The 23,465-nt window shown below is 40.2% G+C and overlaps 2 protein-coding genes across 9 annotated transcripts in view; both read left to right on the top strand.

The window, feature by feature from the left end:
• Window positions 1–679: 679 nt before the first annotated feature.
• LOC131464264 (E3 ubiquitin-protein ligase NEURL3) lies at window positions 680–5,196 on the top strand. Its single transcript, XM_058636666.1, has 4 exons — window positions 680–775; window positions 3,070–3,588; window positions 4,454–4,648; window positions 4,766–5,196. Exons 2-4 carry the CDS (start codon window positions 3,090–3,092, stop codon window positions 4,966–4,968), a joined length of 897 nt encoding a protein of 298 aa, XP_058492649.1. The 5' UTR covers window positions 680–775; window positions 3,070–3,089; the 3' UTR covers window positions 4,969–5,196.
• A 4,049-nt stretch (window positions 5,197–9,245) lies between these two features.
• The window catches only part of sorbs3 (sorbin and SH3 domain containing 3), a 35,082-nt gene continuing 20,862 nt past the window's right edge, over window positions 9,246–23,465 (top strand). For 2 of the 8 annotated variants that reach the window (XM_058636206.1, XM_058636207.1), the window contains exon 1: window positions 9,249–9,457. The gene's annotated coding sequence lies outside the window, so the exon portion shown is untranslated. Of the gene's footprint in view, window positions 9,458–14,825; window positions 14,908–23,465 lie in introns of those variants that run through there. The other 6 variants (XM_058636205.1, XM_058636203.1, XM_058636209.1 and 3 more) reach the window with 5 other exon arrangements.

Here is a 23,465-nt window from a genome sequence, read left to right as displayed (position 1 = left end):
TACATACATACATAAATACATTTAAACCTCCTTCCTACCTACATACCTACATGTGTATACAAATAAATACATGACTTACTTACATGTGTATGTACGTGCATACATACACATGTTTATACAGTACATACATCCATATCTACATACATTACTTCTACCTACCTACCTACCTACAGTACATGTATGTGCATACATTCATACATGCAGTCACAGTTAAACACACCATTGCATTGATTATATATCATCTATAGAAACAAACACGTGTGCAGTTTCTCCTGAACTCATAAACAGAAATCTACAATCCTCTTATTCTACTTTAAACACTTCTAATGTGGAAGTTTGTGAGCACATGATGGCTGTTGTTTTTATAAAATGTTCAGACTCTAACTTCTATAGTTTATTTGCATATTTCACAGAGAGTGAGACACGTGCCAGTCTTCAGTTCACCAAGAGAGAAAGAGAGGAAGAGGAAGAGAAAGAGAGAGAGAGAGAGAGAGAGAATGAAATGACTGACATTTACTGTAAATACAGGCCAGTGATGTATAAACTGCAATTGCTGAAGTAAATTTCCAGATCTTCGCTCCTCCCTCGGCCACTCCCCCTTCTGATGTTCACTTTCAGTTAGTTATTAGTTTTGTTTTGATGCAACATGTGCTCAGACACTCCCACTCCACTCACTCCAAATAACATAAGAACAGAAGCAACTCACACACATGAAAAATTTCCTCTGTGAAGACGAGAAGAAAACAAGCTGTTTGCAACACGAGCAACACGAGCGGTGAGAGATTTACTTTACTTTAAATATCAGTTGCTGAAAATTTAAATGCTTTTTATTGTATTGATCTTATTGAATTGTTCAGTATATTATTATATCTTATTGTTATTGTTTCTGTATATTATTTATTTAGTAATGGACAGTAAACAGTAGAATATTAACCTTTTATTTTATCAGGTTTTAGAAAATGTATTTATTTTTCCACATGTGGAAACAATTAATACGATCATATATTTAACTGTTATTATATTATATGAATAATATTTATAAATCATACAACCTATAAATATTTTATTAATTGTTTTCAGTAAAGGCAATGACAGCGATTGTTATATTGATTTTTTAACAATAACAATAATAATAAAAATAACAACTTTAATTTAATAATTAAAAATATTAAACACCTTTAGCAAGGAGACGCTTGCACACTGTCTAAACTTTTACAAATACTTTATTATTGCTGTCGCAGGTGTGTGAGTCGAGTCATCACCAGTCAAATGAAATTCAATATAAATATACGTATATATAAAATATTAACCATTCATTAAATAATTTAATTATGATCAATAATGAAAAAAAAAAAGATTAAATAATTTAAATATAAATACAAATATATACCACAACAAAAACAAACAAAAACAGAAAGAGAAACAGTAACAAAAGCACTAAAATGGAACTGTGGATTAGAATCCAGAGGGATTAAAGAACAGATAAAGAATAAGAATCAGAAGAACTAATCTGTTAAAGAACTTCACTGTGATTTTGGACTGAGATGTGAAATACTGCCCCCTACAGTTCAAACTTCATAATCGTGCTTTAAAGTTCTTAAACACAGATTGAAGTTTATTCTTTCCCTGCTCTTTAATCCACAGTTCTTTGTTCACTTCTGTGCTATGGTCAAAATGAATGCAGACAGACCGACAGACAGACAGACCGACAGACAGACAGACGGACGCAGTCCTCACCTCCCTTTGATCCATGTGCGGGCTACTGCGGCTACTGTGGACTAAATGACACACTTGACCGGTTCAGTTTGTTCAGTGTGTGTGTCTTTGATTTGGTTTAGATAAGGAAGTTCGACACGTGACAGTGTGACAGTGTGTCAGTGTGTCAGTCTGACAGTTAACCACATCACTGTCAAACAAGTCAGGGAGAAGGAATGTGATCAGTAAAGTCTGCAAAATCAAATTGTAAAACATACACGGAGTCAGTGAAGGACAGCCAGGGTTGTAAAAAATAAAATACCAAATATGCAACTAATGAATAAACTACAAAATTCTAAAATATTATTTGCATAATTTTGTCTAGTTCCAGCTCTAATAATCTAAATACAACAAAGAAAAGAAAATATTTGTCCCTTTTAAATGTAACATCCCTTAAAATAATCATCATTTCCTAAATAATTCCTAAAAAAAGTCATCAGGACGCAAGTCTTTGCAACATTAAAATAGAAGAATGGTAAATAATAAGTGTCCATTTCATTCATTTAACATAGTTAATATAGTTCATTTTATTCTAAGTAATTGAGGGGGTAATGTCAAATTATTTGACATATCTAAAATTTAAAAAAATAAAGCAAAACTACTTTTTTAATATAAAGTGCCAAACACAAAAAAAGTTATTATTGATTATTATCAAAAAAGACCTTTGTGATAAGATTATCTACTACTACGAATACTTGTTTATTATTGTTTTTGTATTTTATTGCTTTATATCTGTATTTTAGTTTGTTACACAGCCTTAACAGTGTTTATATAAACTATGATATTTTATTGCGGTTCACATAAGTGGTGCTTTCACAGGAAGTTAATTACCTTCGATTATGACACTTGATTATTTTGCAGCAACAGTAAAGTATGAAAGTACATTTTGATAATAAGTTATGATTTCCTTCACAGCCTCATGTGACTCATATCTGTGCTTTCATAATTGTTTGCCGCCATTTGCCAGCTAGTTAAAGTGTTTCCAGTAAACTGCAGAACTTGAGTTTCAGGTTTGATGTTGTTGTTGTTCTTGTTGTTGTGGTTATGCAAAAAAAAATCTACTTTTTTAAGGTCAAATTAAAAAAAATAAAACTTAAAGAGCCACTAAAACACATTTTTTTTCAAAGTAATTCTGATTTATTTAGCAAAATTATGACCAAAAATGTGTGAACCAATTGGATCCGTACTCAAATCACCACCAAAATCTAATAATTTCTTAATTCACATCCCTCCATTTATGCTGCTCAAAGACAAACAGAGAGAAAAACAGCTTTTGGTAATCGATCTATAACCCTGTTTATGTTTCCTTCACAGTTGCTCTTGTATCAGATACGATGTCAAGGTGCTCTGGCCTCTTCTGCCTCGACCCCCTGACCTTTCACAGCCGCGCTGTGGGAGAAAGCGTTCGTCTGAGCCGCGACTGTCGGCGCGCGGAGAGAACCGGCGACACGTTCCGAAACGGCCTGGTGTTCAGCAACCGCGCGGTGAAGGTCCAGGAGAGGGTGTGCGTGCGGGTGGAGGCGCATTCGACGAGGTGGGACGGCAGTCTGCGCGTGGGCTTCACCAACGTGCCGCCCTCGGCCCAGGCCCTGCCTCTGCCCTGCATGGCCATACCCGACCTCACGGACCGCCCCGGACACTGGGTGGATCTCGTGCACGAATCCTTCTGCCAGGTGGGTTCGGAGCTGATGTTCTGGGTCTCGCGTGGTGGCAACGTATATATGAAGAGCAACAGCGTCAGAAAACGCAAACTTCTGAGTGGAGTGGACCTCGCATGGCCGCTGTGGGCCGTGATAGACATCTATGGACAGACGAGGTCCATCTTCCTCCAGGGTAAGTTTCCTTTCAGATATCAGTGGACCAGTTAGTAAGATCACAGCTAAAAACAGAGGTAGTTCTTTTGGTTTTGGCACTAAAGATGTAAAAAAATTTAACTAAAATTGGAAAAATTTCGTTCACTGAAATAAAAATATAAACTAAAGGTATAATAACTATTTGAAACTGAATTGTAACTAAAATTGTAGTCAAAATATGCAAATATATTTCAAATTTTTCTAAATTTATTTAATAAATAATCCTTTTGGATTCATATGAAGTGTGTTTACTTTTCATAACATAAGGAGTTGTGTATTATTACCACGGCAATTTACCCAGGGTGCTCTGCAGCACGGATCTGTGCCGTGTGAGCACTAAGGGTTAAAATTACACACAATACTTATTATGACCTTTTTGAATCTTGTACCAGGTAAATACTCCATATAAACTAATAAAAAAACTAGCAAACCCACTCTAAAAACTAATTTAAACAAACTCATTTTAAAAACAAAAAAGTGAAAATGAAATAAAAACTAAAACTAATGAGAAATCCATATATTGATTGTATGAGTTATTTGAACATTTCCAGCACTTAAGCTTGCTGTTGTAGATATATCTAAACGTGTATTCACTTTATCGTGGCACTTTTTCATTTCTGTAATGTAGATGATATTATTTCCGTTAAGTAGATATTGAGGCTAAAATAGTTTAGTAGTTCCTCAAACACACTTGGAAGAGAACAGGCGACTCATTTTTTACCTACTGTGCCTTTAAATGTGCTGAAGGAATAAACTGTAACTTCCCAGGCTGTTTTGTTGTTGTTTGATTTTTGCAGCACTAATTCTAATTGTCCTGCTCTTCTTTTTGTTTGTTTTTGCTACAGGATCAGTGAAGAAAAGAGGTTTCATCACATACAGATCCTGTCCTGTACCTGCACCTGCACCTGCACCCTTACCCTCACCTTCACCTGCACTGTCTCATGCTGACAACATCAACAGTTTGACGTCCAGCGTCTCAATTCTCTGCAAAACCCTCGACGAGTGCGACGAGTCCAGACGCAGCGAGGAAATCCCAGTCGGTAAGAAACAAAAGTCACGACACAAAGTTTCCATCCTCGACCGCAGCTGGAGGTAGAGTTTGTTTGTGTGTCGGTGTTTGTTGACGTTGTTGCCTCTTCTCTTTGTGACTGTGACAGACAAACGGTGCGTGGTGTGTTTGGACCAGGAGGCTGAAATCACGCTGAGCTGTGGACACCGGTGTCTGTGTCAACGCTGCGCTCTCAGAATCTACCACCAGTTTGGCACCTGTCCTCTGTGTCGCTGTGCGATCTCGAGGACACGTGTCTCAGTGTGTCTCAGTGTGTCTCAGTGTGTCTCAGACATCAGCAAGTCCCTGTGATGATGTGAAAAACATTTACTAAAAAAACTCCTGTGAAGATACCGATCATGTAAAATAATGTAAATATGTTGATACCTTTTTTTATTTTGTTTCTTTTACACTGAGATGAAGACAAAAGCTGTGAACTGTAAATATAGATTTGTTGCCCTCTCTGGCTCAGAAAAATGTATATTTATTAATTAATATGAATTCATTATTAATATTTTTGTAAGATGCTAATAAAAGAGTAAAAACAAATGTCACTTTCTTTTGTGTTATTGTAACCCCAGGTTGGAAAATATAAATGAATAGTGCCAAAGGTGTTGTAATGTACAATTTAATTAGACTAACTAAAAAAAAATTATAATCTAGTAAATTTATAAACGCGCTGATTAACACAGGGTGCAAATCGCCAAAATGGACGCCAAAATTAAAAAATCTTCCCACCAAGATTTGGGAAATTCGGTGGAACCTCTGTTTTCACCTTAGGGGGGCGCTGTAGAGCCCCTGAGCAAACGCACGGGTCTGGGAACTATGCCAATATCAAATGTTGAGATACTTCCGGGTCAGGTGATGTCACTTCCTGTTACTATATATTTCCTGGTCACTGGGGTCACTTCCCCTTTTCCATCATTGCACCTGAGAGCCCAGAGAAACACACACACACACACACTGTGTCTTTTTGAAGGAGGGTTAATGATGATGATGATGATGGTGATGTCGAGCAAAAGCCGAGAACAAGGAGAAAGGAGCGCGTGTTCCTCAGATCGTGGTGAGATCTTTGAACTCTCTTGAACTTTTGGAGCTAAAAACTGGAGAAAATCATTTGAACTGGAAAATAACTGCAACTAAAGTACGATTCAAAACTGAAAAAGTTTAAATTATTAAGGCCTATTTTTTGTTGGTTTGCTTATTTACTTTATCAATACAACATTATTTAAACTGTATTTTGCGTTGTCTTGACTACGCTTCTGTCCAAGTCAGTCATTTGTTGAAATAAGACTCACATTACATTATTCTTATATAACTGCATGTAATGCTATGAAAAATTCCTGATATGTATAATGAATATTGAGAGGGGGGTGGAGTCTGGTGTCTAATCTAGTCTAGTGGGATTCCCAAAGGTGTGGTCTGTGGCCCCCTGCTGGGCCGCGGGGTACTGCAGGTGGTCCACGAGAGGTCCCTAAAAAAAAAAAAAAAAAAAGTGGTCTCAAACTCGTGGGCCGTGGGCCACATGTGTCCCTCCAAATCTGTAGTCAAATGCTCTACCACTGAGCCAGTTTTATTTGTAAAGCCTTTTAAAATAACCACAGTCGACCAGAAGAATGAATAGAAGACATAAAAGCCACACGAGGCAATAAAATACATATAAAATAATATACATTATTGTATTATAATTGTAAGCCCATATTGCCCACCGCTTTTGTTTTTACCTGACCAAACTCAGTGCTTTAAAGAGGTATAAAAACAAGCAATGAACCTTTAAAAATGTCTGGGTCTGGGTCAGGTTTGCGCCATGTCTCCAGAACCAGAACTAAACATGGAGAAGCTAATCTCAGTTTTTATTCCCCAAATATCTGGAACAAACTCCCAGAAGAGGGCAGGTCTGCTAAATCAATTAATTATTTTAAAATCTAGCGTGGAAACCTGTTTATGTTTAAATAAAAATAAAAGGATTTCTCTTGCACCGCAGCTGTAACTGCAACTTTTAATTTAAACTTTATGTAATTCTCTTTCGTCTTATTGTAAAGCACGTGTTGATGAAGTGTGCTATATTAATAAACTTGCCTTGCCTTATGAGTGTATTAAAATAGTGCCAGGCATTTTATTTCTCAGCTGATGTTGATACTCTGGCGACATCTGCTGGTTAAAATATCACATGTCACCACAGTTCACTTTATGACCACTGAGAGGCAGTGTTGTACCTGTTGTGAGAGAGTCTTGTTCACTTGTTTTAAGAAAAGACAGAAGACGTTTTTTTATTTTACACAAAATGTAGTTTTATAGTTTGTTTTTGGCAGGTAAAATCTTAAGAAGGTAATATCTTATATCTTATTTAATTTTAATTACAGTGCTACTTGGTAATGAGAATTAAGCTAGGCTGTAGTTGATGAAATACCTTCACATGGAAATGTTTGTGACTCCAAACTGATAATTACCATATATTTAAGTTGACATTTATGGAGGACTATAAATTAAATCATAATAAATAAAAAATGAATAACTAAATATAGAAATAAATAAATGAATCGACAAAAGAATGAATGAATTAATACAAGAATAAATAAATAAATAAATAACTACAGTGAAGAAACGTATTCATCAATGTTTTTTTAATTATGTATACTTTTATTTATTCCTATTTTAATATACTTATTCAGCAATTTATTTTTTGAATGCATTTCCCAGTTCTAAATATTTACCCATTACAAAGTAAATGTCAGTTTACAAGAGTAAACTATTATATGAAAGTATTAAGGAACCTTTTAGAAGTTAAAATCAATGATTTATTTCTAATCATGGCAACATTTTCTGGCCGGAGGATGGAAAAAAAAAAAAGAATCCAGCTGTTAACTAATGTCTGAGAACAAGGACACGTGTGACAGATAAAGTTTCACACTGTGATCGCACAAAAACAGCTGATCTGTAAAACGCTTCAACTGCTCCTTTTTTGGCTTTGCTGCAGGAACAGGACATGGAAACACTCGTGTGTGTGTGTGTGTGTGTGTGGGCTTTACATATATACAGTTTATGTATACATTTCTACTCATATGTGCACATGCATAGTTCAGCTGAGAGGTGTTTGAGTGATTCTTAATTTAAAAGTACTCAACCCTCATGTGTTTATAAAACACTAAATATCTTATATTTTATCTACGTATAATAAATAAAGTGTGTCGTCGGTGGACATGTTTGTAGTTTCAGTTTATCGTATTTCAAACAGACGCTTTTTTTTTAATATGAGAAATGTGTTTTTTCTAATCTGTTCTGAAAAAAATACAAGATAATTTCTTTAACCTCTCTCTAGTTTTCAGTCTTATTTGACCAATTTTAAAATCACAAATCTGTCTATCAGCTAGCTAGCTAGGTTGCCCAAATCTTGGGTAGCTAGTTAGCTAGCTAGAGCGAGATAATTAGTTGCTAGCTAGCTATGTAACACTTAATTATCTAACTTGTTTTACCAGTCTTATGCTGCCATTGTCTGAAGTCACTTGACTAACAAAGTACAAATACTTTGTGACTGTACTTAAGTACAACATTCACATATCTGTACTTTGTTATTTATATTTCTAGCAAATTTGACTTATCTACTTTAATTCAGGGGCCACGTACAGTTCAATTTGATCTACAGTTAAGAAACAACATTTTTTCCCCTTTGTTTTACATTAATGTAATAAATGCAAGTCAGTCATCATCTACCGCTTTATCCTCTGCCAGAGGGTCGCGGGGGGTGCTGTGCCAATCTCAGCTACATCGGGCGATAGGCGGGGTACACCCTGGACAGTTCGCCAGTCCATCGCAGGGCCACACACACATAGAGACAAACAACCATTCACTCTCACACTCACTCCTATGGTCAATTTGGAGTGTCCAATTTACCTATCCCCACATTGCATGTTTTTGGACTGTGGGAGGAAGCCGGAGAACCCGGAGAGAACCCACGCACACACGGGGAGAACATGCAAACTCCATGCAGAAAGGCCCTTGTTCCTAATAAATGCAAGTGAAATTTCAAAAATATTATGCCTAACTTTACCGTTTAAACGTGTGCAGTACAACTTCCAGATCACTTCCAGATTTACAAAGACACAAAATGTTAAGTCACAGGTATCTGGAACTGAAAAATTCTGTATTTCTCCCCATGATTTAAAATGTGAAATGCATCATGCAGGTTCTGGCTCCTGTTTTTGACAATCCTGCTTTAGAAAATGACTTTAGTAGAAGTTAAAGTCAAGTATCCCTTTAAGATACTTTACACAACACAGGCCGGATTCCACAGACTTAACTGCAGACCTTAACTTGCTTTGTGCTTGATAAAGACGTGACGTGACATTTACAGAACGAGACAGTGATTGATGCCGCTCCACTGTTTGTTGTTGAGCCGTCGTCTTCCGCTGCATGTATGTAAAACACTAGAGGGCGGTGCCACCAAGCCTGGGCCTGTGTCTGGGGAAGCTCTATTATTTCCAGCTGTGGATGGAAACTATTACTGAGCGCCTTCTCCTCCATAATGAGCTTCACAGTGTGAGCTGACACACACACACACACACATAAAGCCAACGTCTCACACACACTTATTTACACACTCCTACATGCATTGAGTGAAACACTCAGACCCACACACTGAATCCTCCAGCAGAGATAAAAGACACTGTGTTGGTCTGAGAAAGAGGGAAAGGGAGGGAGACGGAGAGAGGAAGAAGAGGAAGAAGTGGTTCCCTCCTTTCTTTTATTCACTTCCCCTCTTCTTCTGCACTGAGACGACCTCACCGCTCAGCCGCCGTGTACAGTAAGTACTGGACAACTTCACTCTGTGACTAAAACCGGGAGTTAGAATCAGCCTCAGCCTGTGTCGTTTTGTTTTGACTGTATTTTCCGTGACTGTGTCTCTGAGCATCATGTCACTGTTGTCGCCGTTCATCACTGTCACCATTGAGACCTGTTCTTGTTCGTCACGCCGGTTTCCAGATTTTCCCGCACTGTTTTCATTGAGCAACAGTTGAGCAATTATTTGTGGGGAAAGTAAACATGAGGAGGACTTGACCGCAGTCCATGACAGAATTTACTGTGTGGTTTCAGGAGGATGGTTGTCGTCGTCATCCTCCACAAACCTCCTTCTATTGTGTCTTTAATTGCTGTTTTGGTCTGACATATTTCAGATGAATGCATTATTGTTCTCCCCGGAGACTTGTTGTGACCCTGTTCTGGGCAACACCTTGTTTTACAATCTAGCAACAATATGGCGCAATTATGGCGATAACTTAGGAAAACAGAAGTACTATTATGGTAATGTCATCTTATTTGATTAGTAATAACATAGTAATAACTTGGTAATAACAGTAAAAATGCAGCTTGTGTCTTAAGAGGGGATGAATTTAACTTTATCATATGATAATTGTCAACAAACATTTAATAGTAGCCTTATTATCTCATTATTACCATATTATTACTGCTGTTATAACCAAGTCACATTAGAACTAAGATGTTGTTAATATAATATACAGACCTGTAATATACTGTACAGGTCCAATATGTACTTTTTGATTCTCTGAGTTTCCCTCGTGTTAAAATTCAGATTCACCGATTCAGACAACTTCATTTCTCATAAACAACCAAGCAAGAGAGAGGACAGGGAATCAATCCTATGTAATCTATGTAAGAAAACAAACAGAAAAGTCTTAATAAAAGCTGCGTCAGCGCCCCCGTGTGGCTCGTGTGTGCACAAATTGAAGTGCGAACACATCAATGATGATTTAATCAATAGAATGACATGGTGGAATAAAAGAAACAAATAAAATGGTCAATCCCAGAAGGCTAACCCTTTTACTTTAAATGTACACTTTTAATGTTAATAATTATAATATAGAAAACAAACAAACATCCATCGATTATCAACCGCTTATCCGAGATCACGTCGCAGGGGTAGCAGCTCCAGCAGGAGGCCCTAGATTTCTCTTTCCCTGGCCACGTTTGTCTTACTCTGACTGGTGGATCCCAAGGTTCTCCCAGGCCAGTGAGGAGATATAATCTCTCCACCTGAGGTTTCCTCCCAGTTGGACTTGCCAGGAACAGCTCCCTTGGGAGGCGCCCCAGTGGCATCCTTATCAGGTGCCCAAACCACCTCAACTGGCTCTACTCCAAGTCTCTCCCAGAAGACTGAGCTTCTCATCCTCAACAAACAAACAAAACCCTAGAAACACTAGTTTCTTTATGCAGGTCGTTCATAACGATGCCCTGATGGCACCAGAGTCAGTTCTCCTGCACGGACATGTTCAGTGGAGTCCATGATGCTCGAAGCCTCTGGAGATTTCGTTGGTAATAACTCATATTCAGATCTCTTTGTTCCATATTCGGTTCCAACTGTTCCATCTTTCACTGTCAGGCTCTGAAACCAGCAAACCAAAGAGAAACGATCTGTTATAAACGCCCTCCTCCGTGACTCCATCTTTTTTTCTTTTTTCTTTTTTGACTCATACTTCCTGTGAGCTGTAGGTCTCATGAGGATTTGTGACTCTGCTGGAGATGTTTGTCCTCATCAGTCAACAGAGCTGCGAGTCTTGCTCGGGAAGAAGAATGTTTGTTTACTGCTAAAATAAACCGTGATGCCGTCGCGTTTGTTCTCAGAGACATTCCGCGAGTCCGACCTCAGAGGACGACCTGTGGTATGAATGAGACACACAGTGTCGTCCTTATCGGTTCCTCCTACACGGCACCGTCATGTCTCTCCAGTGATATATATTATCTTCCTGTTTGATGAAGGCTTTATCTTGTGATTTGTGCAGACATGCCACCTCTTGTTTCTGTGGAATATAAGAGAGGAGCTGGGGAAAAGCCAGAGGGCTACAGGCATTAAGCACTTATTGATTACGTAACAGATTGATGTCATGGTTTACATAAAGCCACAGTGCGTCACCTTTGGCAGATGTTTGCTCTTGATGTTATTATTCCGCCTCTGTTTGGTCTTGGTGAGCAGGAGCGATTTGTGGGCTGCGTCAAGCAATACTATCAGACCTGACTAAGGGAGAGTTTGTGTGTATACAGCAGCAGAGCAGGGGTGGGTGGAGACAAGAGGAGCTTATCCCATCACATTGCCAAAGACGAGGTTTTTTTATTAGAATAAAACTTATATGAGAGTTAGTTGGAGCAAGACAGAAAACCTGTGGTCAACCATCCAAAGCAATGGACAGTGGACAATAAAGGTGTCAGGGCTGACGTGTGACAGCAGCAAACGTGAAAGGGAAGGTGAGACCTGCTTCGCTGTATGGCGTGGGGACAGTGGCACTGTCTAAAGGACAGGAGCCACTGGAGACGAAGATGTCTGAGCTGAAGATGCTGAGATCTTTGTTGGGAGGGACCAGGAGGGACGGGATTAGAAATGAGCGTTCAGCTCAGGTTGAACAGGAGGTTGGAGGTAACGTAAGAGAGCCATGGTTGAGATGGTCCACAGACCACAGAGAAGGTTCATAGATGTTGTGAAGGAAGGAGGACATGAGGACAGTTGGTGTAACAGACAAGGACATACGGGAGAGGTGTGTCTGGGAGAAGACAGTAGAAGAAGAAGAAATATTTTGTGTGTTCAGTCCAATTCCAGCCTGTTTGTGGCGTCTCACTTTACTAGCGCAATGTTGCTGTTGTGTTGCCGCCGTCTGTCTTGACCTAAACCACTTCCTGTGTGCAGCATGGGAATGTCACAGGATGACGAGAATTAAACACCACTTTACAGTGGGAGAGTCATGTGGAGCTGACAGGTGTAAAGTCATTTCATAATCTTTTTATGGCTATGACCATATTTTAAATCTGTCTTTTACATTTGAGTTCTCACGGATGACTGTGACTCTGAAAGGCCTTGTCCTGTCTCTGCAGTGGTGAGGACCAGGCTTTTGCTGCACTCACCACCGGTGTGATGACCTGGTTTAGCTGCAGAGTGGCAGTCTCCTGTCTCCTGTCTCCAGGAGGACACAGATTAAGAAGGGGGAGGAGCCTCTCGTCTAAAAACCTTGTTGCTTCAGGTTCAGAGGCTCAACTGGTTAAAAGCAGTCCAGTGAGGAGAACGGGCTCAGTAAATGGATCTTTGCCCTGTTTAACCAAGCCAGACCACTGAATTATTAAAAAATAGCTGAGCGCTTCAGTTTCAAGTTGGAACTGGCCACACACACACACACACACACACACACACACACACACACAGCTACACACAGCTAGGTCACTCCCATTCATTTAAACTTTAAGCATAACCAGTTAATGCCTAACCCTAAACTTCATTTAACCTTAACTGAACCACAAGTCAAAATCTTAAACTTTACCAGTTCCTCTTAAATGATAGGGTTTGCCTTATTAGGACCAGGTTTTGGTCTTTTTTAAAGACTATTGGTTCAGTGTTTATGGCAGAAAAGAAAAGGTCCTCCATCCAAATCTGAATACTCACTCATAAATCACTCTGGGTGTGTTACATTTGCTCCTTCAGAATTAAAATAACACAAATAACAAATATGGAATATAAAGAAAACACAATATTAGCATCAGATATGAAATACAAACATTATAAGAGTATATCCATGATAAATCCATGACAATAAATATAACTGAATAATAAATAAGATATGAATGAAAAGTATTTATATAAAACGGTTAAAGGGACTTGAAACAAATTTCTTTACCCCTTACCCTAACCCTAAGACCAGGTCTTAACCTGAAAAGTTGTGGGGCCTAAACAAAATGTCCCCTCAAAGATAGGTTTTTAGTCTTTTTGGACCTCACAAAGCTATAAATACAAGTACTCACACAGGTTTGTTTAGCTGTCCTTCTTAGGACACTTAGGACTGCCTCATTCGAACCAGGTTTTTGGTCCTAACAGTCAGTGTTTGGACCAAAAAACAAGGTCCTAAAGAGGCAACAAATACAAACACACACACACACACACAGGTTTGTGTAGCTGTTCTTCCTAGGTCACGGCATTGACTTGCTTTCATTAAAATGTGGTTTTACCTCATAAGAACCAGGTTTTGGCCCTGACAAGGTCAGTGTTTGGACCAAATACAAACACAGTGACCCCCGTCTAGACCCAGCTACGTGTTATTGTTGCTCCAGTCTTTGAGTTTGTTTTATTGCCTGAACTCAAAGTGCATGTGAGTGACTTGAAGTTGTTTGCACCTGTTCACAGGTGACTGGGTCACTCACCTGCAGAGATCGGACCTTGTAACCTCGTCTCGTCTCCGCCTGCCTCAGACTCTGAGCCTGTGAGCAGGTTAGATTTCAGGTTTTGCACTGTTTGTCTTCATTGGCAACAAATGTGGACAAACTGGAAATCCCTGCTTATTATTTGAGCTTAAGTGTTGTTCGCATGATCAATTCTCTGCTCTGTTGTAGCAGGAGAATGTGCTTCACTCCTTTTCGGACTGTTCTTGGCTCTGTGTTGTGTATGTGTGTGTTGGAACGAGCTAAATCTGTGGAATTTGACGGACATATCAGTACACACACACACACACACACACTAACCACATCTCCTACTCTGAATAATGTGCTGCATAAAAGTGCTAAACATATTTGAGTTCCCTCTTACTTCCTCCTACATAGACGGGCGTGATCACTGGGAGGAAAAGACAGCGGGAATTGCAGCTGTCAGTGGCTGATGCTGCATCGCTGAGAAATGACTGTGAAACACTTCCAGAGAAGAACACAGAGCTTCTGTTCTCTCCTCAGGCCTTCAGCGAGGCACAGACCTGGCCTTTGCACACAAAAGGAGAGGTGGTGCTGGGTGGTGGTGGGTGGTGGTGGTGGGGGAGGAGAGGAGGCATGGGAGAGATAAAGTAGGCAGTGGGTGCTGTGGAGTCATTGGTCAGTGTCTGGGCGGTGGAGGTGATGAACTGTTTACGTTCCCCTTTGGTGAACCCTGCGCTGTGAAATATCACCTTATCACAACAATGGAGCTGCTTCAGTGAAGGAGGTCCCCCCCCCCCCCGAAAAACTGACAAGAGCCAAGAGCCAGGGTTGGCTTTTGAACGGAGGGCCGGAGTGGGTTGCTATGGTGACGCCTGTCAAGCGGGAAGTCCTTCGTGTCAGAGTAGGCAGTGCAAGTGCTGAGAGAGAGAGAGAGAGAGAGAGAGGGAGGGTGAGATAAAGAGAGGGAGAGCGTGTGTGTCCTGGCCAGTTTCATGAGTAACAGAGTGAGTGAGTGAGTGAGAGAGCAGGGAAGGTCTGCAGCGTGGTTTACGTGCAGAACACAGCGAGGTGTTGATAAAGGTGAGTGCACTCTTTCTCATGGGAGCACAGGGAACGAAAGTAGGCTTAGATATAAAGTGGGTTTACGTCGGTTTGTTTTTATTTGTATGTTTGATTTTTCACATTTTCAAAAAACAAATCTTGGAATATCACCTAAAGGCTTTTACACGAGTAGAAAAGTTGGTGTGCTGATTGAAAGTTAATGTGTAATAGGACGGATAGAGACTTTTACAAATCATTTAACTTAAATGTCGCTCCAGCTTCTGCTTTGTAAAAAAAAATGATAGACACAGTGGACGAGAGGATTTTTTTTGAGTGGACTGATGAGGAAACACCAACAATCCTCGAATGCCACTGGAGCTCTTTATCAATTTGGGCCTTTGCTTTCCTTCTTCAGTGGTGACTCAGACCTTAAATTTAGCCTCCAATATTCCCGTAAAGCTGTAGCACGTAACTTTTAAACCTAAACATTACATTCAAATCACCGGTGACTGAACTCACTCGTTAACATGCACAGTTTAATCGAGCTAAGACCATAGTCCGACTAAGACAGGCAATCGGACTAGGAGAAAAAACTATTTATTTGCCGCATATGTCTGACTCCGCCTCCATAGGTGGCGCTGTATCTCTCTATAAGCCAGTGTGTATTGAGTTTCCTGTTGACCTTTACGTCACAGAAACAAACGGTGAACGGTGAGATGGATCATGCTGTGGTTCTGTATGTTTAGTACCTGCTCTACATGTTAGTCTTGATACAAATTAGAAGGAGAATGACTCTTGTGGTTGCCGTGTTGTCTGAAGAAAGAAGCCGCCGCTGTCTCCTTCTACTTCCCGGTCAAAGACTACTTGTAGTCTAGTGTAATTGGACTATGAATCACATTATCCAGGTATGGTAGTCCGACTAAGACTAAAACGTTTACATGACTTAAGAAAATGGATTTATTGTCTTAGTCCGACTACAATGAGACTTTTAACGTGCATGTGAAAGTGTTTTGTGACGTTCCCACACTGAGCACAGGGAATTATTCTTCTTTAGTCACAACCAACGGCTACATAACTGCAAAGAAGTGTCCAACGAAGTGGATTCAACCACTAAAATGTTCAGCAGTTCATTGTGATAAATGAAGGTGAGATGTCATGTTCAGATGCCGTCACTCAAAATCTGTGACAGCTCAATGAAAACAACATTATTGCGGTTGTGTGTGTGTGTGTGTGTGAAGGGGGATCTGAGTGTGTGTTTTTTTGTGTGTGGTTGGTTGTTTTGCAAGTGTTTTTGTGCAACGTTGACTCACCTGTCATCTCCCCTGGTTGATGCCAACTGACTGCTCAGGGCTTAACACGCTGCGCCGCAGGATTAGTGCCGCAGACTTTCCCAAGAGATTCCTCTGCAGCGCACCTGAAAACAAGTGGACCCACGTGATGTGTGAAGTTCTGGTGTTAAAACTGGCCTGTGGTCGAGACGCTGTGAGTCACGGCTGTATCACAAACAGATGCCAGGTGTTGGTTCTGGGCAGTTTTGGAGTTAGTTCAGATAAAACACTTTTGAGAACCAGTTTGCTTTTTACCCCAGACCAGCAAGGGGGCACTGTGGGGAGCATTTTCCCGACACGCCATCCCATATTCCAGCTCTCAAACCTCGGGTCCTCATGACTGTGAAGTCTCCTCTTACTGTCAGTGTGATTTCCACAGCCAGTTCTGATTCCCTTTGTGATATCATTAACAGGGTCGCGCTGCCAGCGCTCATATTCACAGGCTGCACTCAAAATGACAGGCATGAGGATTTCAGACATTTCCCATGTGGTTCATACGGAGAGACTTGTGTAAATTTGGTTACAGCTGTATTATTGCCTTCTATACTTTTTGGACAATTTGACTTACTTTGCTGGATTTTACCTGTGATTTGAGACAAAAATTCATCTTCTCTATCACTCTTAACAATGTAAATATGTAGAAAAATAACTTTTATACTCAATCTGTCCGTTCCTGAATTACATTTAGCATTTCGATTTAGATTTAAACACTTTTAATTTCTTCTGCTCGACTTTTCTTTCACTCACAACAATAACAAAAGTGTAGAATCATGAGCTTGGGTTCACTTTCTGATGAAGTGACTGATCCTTGGTCTTTTTCCTGTTTTTCTTTGACATTTTTTTGAAGTTGCATATTCCGCACAGCCATCAGCTTGGCCTTGGCTCTGCTGAACAGCTTGTCAGTGCCTTACCTGTGTCACAAATACACCACGTCCTGTACCCATTTCAAAGTAAAAGCATTCTACTCTTTCTGTTCCCTGTTTACATTCATTTTCCCGCCCAGCAAGGCTTTTATTGTGAAATATTTGCAGGCCCAGCACATGCACATCTTCATACTGAAGAGTCCTGGCATTTTACTGAGTTCAGAGGAGGATTTAGAGCATTTCAACGTTTATTATTTTTTAAAACCAAACCCTATGTGAAACTTAGCAGAGCCCCCCGTTAAACTGGATGACGTCATCAAAAGGCGCCCAATGAAAAGGTTGGTTACCTTCAATATAAATATGGATTCCTATGGATTGAGATATGGGTCTTGATAGGGACTAAATGTACAGTTAATCTGTCAATAGCTGCAGCTCCTGATTCAGATTTAACCATCACATGGATTTCTGTTTTAAATCACAAGGAAAGAAGCTCCAGTATTGTGCAAAGGTCTCAAATTCTCTGAGTCTTTGGCATTGGGATTGGAATGATAATTACACTTGGTTTTATATAACAAGCTGTCAATGAGTTTAACGCACACATGTGAATGATGATACACACGTGTAATGATCACAAATGTCTTGAATAAACCTGGTGTTGTAGAGCTTTTTCACAGCAGTTATTTTTACCAGTAACATTATATTAAGGTTCCACTCCAGGTTTTAGAGTCAGAGTCTAAATATTTGACACTTTGACCTGTAGAAGCATTTTTATTCTGAACAATGTGTTATTTTAAAACTGCAATAATATTTACCCCTAGTTTCTGAACGTGGTCCAATAAGGTGATTAAGAAATAATTATACCATATGGTCATTAGAGTGCTGCTGAAACAACAAATGTGAGCTTAATAACCAATAAAACTGCAGTCTTGTATAAAGTACATTAAATGTAAACTTGAGTAAAAGTGCAAGTATCTTTACCAGAAAATGACTGGTAGAAGTAAAAGTCTTAAAAGTATATGACATTTACTGGACTTAAGTATCAAAAAGTAAGGAGTTAGGATAAAGCCATGATGGCTCAGTGTTAGGGTGAGTTGTCTTTCATCTGGAAGTGTGTGGGTTCAATTCCTGGCCCTGCTGGTCTGTATGTGTCCTTGAGCAAAGACACCTAATGTTGCTCTATATAACCTCAGACCAGACCATAATACCAACTCTTCTTCTTAGGTTTTGATTTGGTAGTAACAAAGATAATTAGGGGAAACGTAGTGGAGTAAAAGTAAAAGTTGCTAGAAATATAAACAAAAACAAAGTACAGATATGTGAATTTTGAACTTAAGTGCAGTAACAAAGTATTTGTAACTCGTTAGTCAGGTGACCTAATTTTAACCATAGGTAGGTTAGTTTTACAGTTTATAGACAATGGCAGCATAAGACTGGTAAAACAAGATAGCTAGCACCTAATTATCTCGCTCTAGCTAGCTAACTAGCTACCCAATTACACAGCTAGCTAGCTATCTGATAGATAGATAAATATATATAATGAGTAACAAAGACAGAGGAAATGTAGTGGAGCCTAATTTACAGCCAGTAAAGTAGTTAGAGGTGAGCTTAACTTTGTGTGACAGATTTGACTTCTGCACACTCACATAAATGAAAGCGTGATCATGACGCCTGTCTGTCTGTTCTAAGAGCGAACCTGATAAAAACCTGATAGAACGGCTCAGTATGTCAGCTCAGTGTCTGGATCCTCTCCTCTCTGAGGAGGAGGAGGAGGAGGAGGAGGAGGCTTTGATTTACTCTCCTCTTGCGAACCCACCACCTCCGAAATTGACAAGAAAAAGCACACAAACACACGCTGACTCCTCCTGCTGCTCAGAGTGAAGGAGCACCACCATACAAGGTGGTGAAATACCTCCCCCCCCACCCAAATAAATGTGTGTGCGTATGTATCTCCCCCCCCCCCCACTCCCCTCCAATCACTGCATATTATAAACTTGCTCCAGCTCCAGCACCATTTATGGGCTGCGTCCACACGTCGTCTGAGTTGCAGAAGGGCAACAAGGTTGTGCTATTGCCCTCACACGACCTTTAACGTCCCCTTCATGTAAGCACTCGTTTAACGTGTGCTGCCGTATTCATTCACCAAATGTGATTGTGATTACTTTTTCACCGTCAGGATTTCTTGACTTTCACAGCCTTGTTATGTAACGGCGTTGCTTCGTTGTCACATTTAACCGCTTCAGTGTCGTTTATAGGTAACATCTGCAAACACACCACTTCACGAGAGGATCAGTTCCGGTTGTTTTGGTTTGATATCAGATCCCGGTTATTGTTTTAACTGATAAGTGACCTCCTTGAGCAAATATTGAGCTCATGTATTGGCCCGTTTTCCTTTTGGTGTGTAAATGACTTGGAGCGTGTTTATTTGAACGTGCACAGCAGTTTCCACTTCCACGGAGTCGATGATTAACTCTGTTAATCGCTCACTCGCTGCACACAGAGGCGGAGGCGAACACTTAGGGATTCACCGTTGTTTGCCTTATTTGAATCCACTGTCATTAGCGACACGTTCTCCGTCTGACCACAAACCACTGATCTCCAGCTGATCACAGACGTTTGTGGGTCAACGTTGTGAAAGACATTCCCTTAAGGACAGTGTGGTCACACTGAAAGCCTTGGTCTTAGGTCCAGGACACGCTAACCACAGTGGTCAAGGGCGGTGTTTGTGCACTACTCGACAGGAACTCTACGGACATATCCGTTGTCCCTCGATGAGACAGATCACTGGGATTGACTGTTTAGTTCCAGAAAATCACACGACACAAAGACGAATGACAAAGCAAACAAAATGACCGCAACTGCTTTCTTCTTCAACGAAACGAGCAAAAGTCTTTTTCATCTTCTCCACACTTGTAATTAAAGTTGAAGTCACTTGAATTGATGGCAAAGAGGAAAATGTCAGGGAAGATAGTTGCACTCCCACATTTTGTATTGACTACAGCTGACGAGTAACCAGCGTATACTGTATATGCTGCGTCTGTGTGTTAGGACACGGCTCTTCTGAGCAGCAGATGCTTTCAGGGAGAACTTTTCACAGGCACTTACTCAGTGTTTCAGTTATCTTGGTCGTTTATGACACAGCGGACAGATTCCTAGTTGTATTTGACTCCAAATGTCCAAATTTCCAGTTGTCTTCTTGTGTTGGCTTTGTCTTTTCCATGTCTCTTCTCATCTTCTGATGGGCTGCAGATGAACCGCCAATCACCGAGATTATCTCTCACTGCCCAGCCCCTTTTCATCCCAAACATCGACATATTTTATTCATAAAATAAAAGTCAGAGTGTGAGCCAACAGTGGATATCCACTAAGCCTAACCTGGATATTTATCCTAAGCCTGACCTCAGTCATATCCTGGTCCCTAACCCCCAATCTTCTCCCATGAACTTCATGGAATCCACAGTTGGCTCACATTGTTGAGTTTGGGTTTACATTGGAGTGATTGGTGGATACTTTGTGCTTCTGTAAAGTGACGCTCTCAGGATGCTGATACAGATTCAGCATGTTGAATTATTATTGTTAATTATTAGTGAGAATAAATCATGAAGATCTGCCAGCAGTGGAGAAGGAGGTCATTACAGGTCAGAACTCTAATCTCATTCTCCTGCAGAAGAAAGAGACTTGCTTTACTTTGACCTTCTACAGCACTGTATTTGACAAATGGCTTTGTCATGTTTCTTTGTAAAAGTGCTACTGTTTTATTTCTGTAAGACTCACAGGAATCACATGGGTGTGGTGAAGTTCACCGACCCTGGAGCTGCTGAGGGAATCTGGCTCAGCAGCTCCAGATAACCGCGAGGTTCCTCTTTCTCTGCTACTTTAAAAGTTAACTTTCCTTTTGACTGTTTCACCGCGAGTATGAGATGATGAAAAGAGCAGATAACAGCTGACTGAGCGGTTTGGACTCAAAAGATGTGAAAAATTTCACAATATTATAACGCCATGGCAACATGTCCACACTATAATTCAGGCTGTGTTTGAGCTTCATGAACAGAGATGATGTGACACTGTTTGTTTGCTGCATCCTTCATCTAAAAACAGGCTCTGTCAAGCAAAACTATCAGACCTGACTGACAATCAATTTCATGTGGCCCACCGCTTCATATCAAGTTATCATTAGTCTGTTTTTTGGTCTTTGTAGATAAATTTTTTTCCTCATGAATATTTCTCATGATGGAATAATGTGATATAATTTTAAGCTCATATTTCCCCTGTAATCCCTAGAGAAGAGTTGTTGTGAGTGTGAGAGCCCTGTGCTGGATCACTTCCTATTTACACCACTGTGTTTTAACGTTGGTGATCATGGTGTAACTTCAAGAGCTCAACATTTTCAGTTGACACTTGGTATAAAAAGCTTTAGGAGACCTTATGTTATTTATAATAATCAGTACCGTCGCTGGTCCACAAAAGCATTGACATAAACAGGCTGATACACTTTTTTGTCTTAAATCTAACGCACCAAAAAGTGTAGATTTTCTATGAAAAAACTAAACCCTGAGACCTTGTTGTCTTGTCTGTGGATACATAATCAGTATCATAGTCAATCGTTTACAGAGTTAAACATCTGCTCCAGTGCTTCGAGAGACCGGATGACTTTCCTGGGAACAGAGGCCGAAATTTCCATTCCAGATTTCCCTCTTGTTTCTCCTTCTCTGGACTTACATGTGAAAAAAAACAAAAAAGAAAGAGAGCAGAAGGCCATAAGAGGTGACGTGTTTTTACTGGAGAACTGGACGTGTGAAACACTGGTTTGTGCATCTGAAGCAGGGACATCATTCCATCTTTGTCTGGACCTTTTATGGCTCTGTTTTTTCCCTCCGTCACAAACCGCTGGTGATAATGGACGTCTCACCTAGCAGGGGTCTGACTTGTAAATACCTGGACTCTCACGTCCACATATTTGGGCACGATAGCATCGGGGGGCGGGGGGGCGGCAGGGTTTTTTCACTTCACATACCAACAATTCTATTGTCACCATGGTGAAAGCTTATATCTGCCTCTGTTATTGAGCCTCACTAATTACTTAAGAATTCACTGGATTTCCAGAGCAGAGACCCAGGGAGAGCCAGACTTCTGGATCTGGAGAGGGCTTTTCTTGTGAGATATCTCCACGCTGATTTGTCCTTATTAGGAAGGATTGTGGTGGGCGATCGCGTGCGGTGCTGGACAACTTCTCTGTTCAATTTTTGCTCCCCACAGACATGAGACGCAGAGACAGTTATGTTATGACATGAGTTTACTCATCGGGACGTAACGTGCATGAATCACAAGGTTTCGGCTTTCAGGCCTGATACAGAGCAGAGGTAGCGTTACTCCTCCTCTGTGTGATTTACAGTCTTATTACAGGTATGATGTGTCACATTTTCTGCATTAAATGTCCTATAACTTCCAGTCTTCTATTAAAACAAGGGAAGCTCATTTCAGGCCCAGATATTTATACATAAATATGTATAAAAATGAAACAAGGACATTTTATTTACTGTGTATATACAAACAAAAATGGTCTGTATCACAGTGACAAACCAGGAGCAGGAGCAAGAGCAGTTTTTCATCCCAGAAATGAGGTTTATTTTACTTTCTTGAAGCAGTGTGATCGCTTCAAAACCAGCACTGGTGCATTTCCTTTTTCCAGTAAAAACACGACTACCAAGTGACGACATGCACGGTCACTTCTTGGTTTTCAGTTTTAAACAAGTACTGAATGACAATGACAGGAAGTTTTAATTGCTAACGTTACTTTAAAAAGTCCAAGTTTCGCAAGCGAAAACTGACGAGAAGTTGGAAGTGACATATAGTCAGCAACTGGTGGCCCGTGGGCCAAAACTGGCCCGGCAGCATTAATGTCCGGCCCGGAGGATGAAAATTGTTTGCTTTTCATCACAAAAATGGCCAAGTTGAGTTAGAATTCAGAGCCTTTATTCTTAAAAAACAGTCAAAAATCAGTTTTAAAACATGAGTCACAGTCAAAGTTAACACAGTTAAATTTGCCATTTTTCTACAAGCATGAATAGTTCAGGTTTTGCCTGATGAAGACACGATGATTTGGTTTTCAATAGGTTAGAAAATGATTGGCCCGAGGTTAAGTTTACTTGCCGTCAGACAGAAAACAAAGTCACTGTGATTACTCCGGGTCATGTCATGTGGTTAGACACCGTCTAATCACTTCCTGAGTTTCTCCTCTTATGTAAGAGCATTTACAGGGAGACGGCGACTCTGATAGAGAAAGTGGAACATAATCTAGTGCAGCGTACAGTAGCACAGTAGCTCTTGTTCTGTCTCTGAACCTCGTGCACACAGAGAGAGACACAGTGCGTATAGTTTTCTCTGTCCTCACCACAATGATTATGAACTA

This window comes from Solea solea, chromosome 8 (genome assembly GCF_958295425.1).
Source record: "Solea solea chromosome 8, fSolSol10.1, whole genome shotgun sequence".
NCBI lineage: Eukaryota > Metazoa > Chordata > Actinopteri > Pleuronectiformes > Soleidae > Solea > Solea solea.
The sequence above is the reverse complement of the archived record's forward strand: the minus strand, read 5'-3'. Positions and strand labels throughout refer to the sequence as shown.

Excerpts from the sequence above, each read along its gene's own strand:
- LOC131464264 (XM_058636666.1), top strand. The coding sequence starts at position 3,090 with ATGTCAAGGTGCTCTGGCCTCTTCTGCCTCGACCCCCTGACCTTTCAC. Across the intron at positions 3,589-4,453 it reads GAGGTCCATCTTCCTCCAGG|GATCAGTGAAGAAAAGAGGT; the intron begins GTAAGTTTCCTT and ends TTTTTGCTACAG. Across the intron at positions 4,649-4,765 it reads CAGCGAGGAAATCCCAGTCG|ACAAACGGTGCGTGGTGTGT; the intron begins GTAAGAAACAAA and ends TGACTGTGACAG.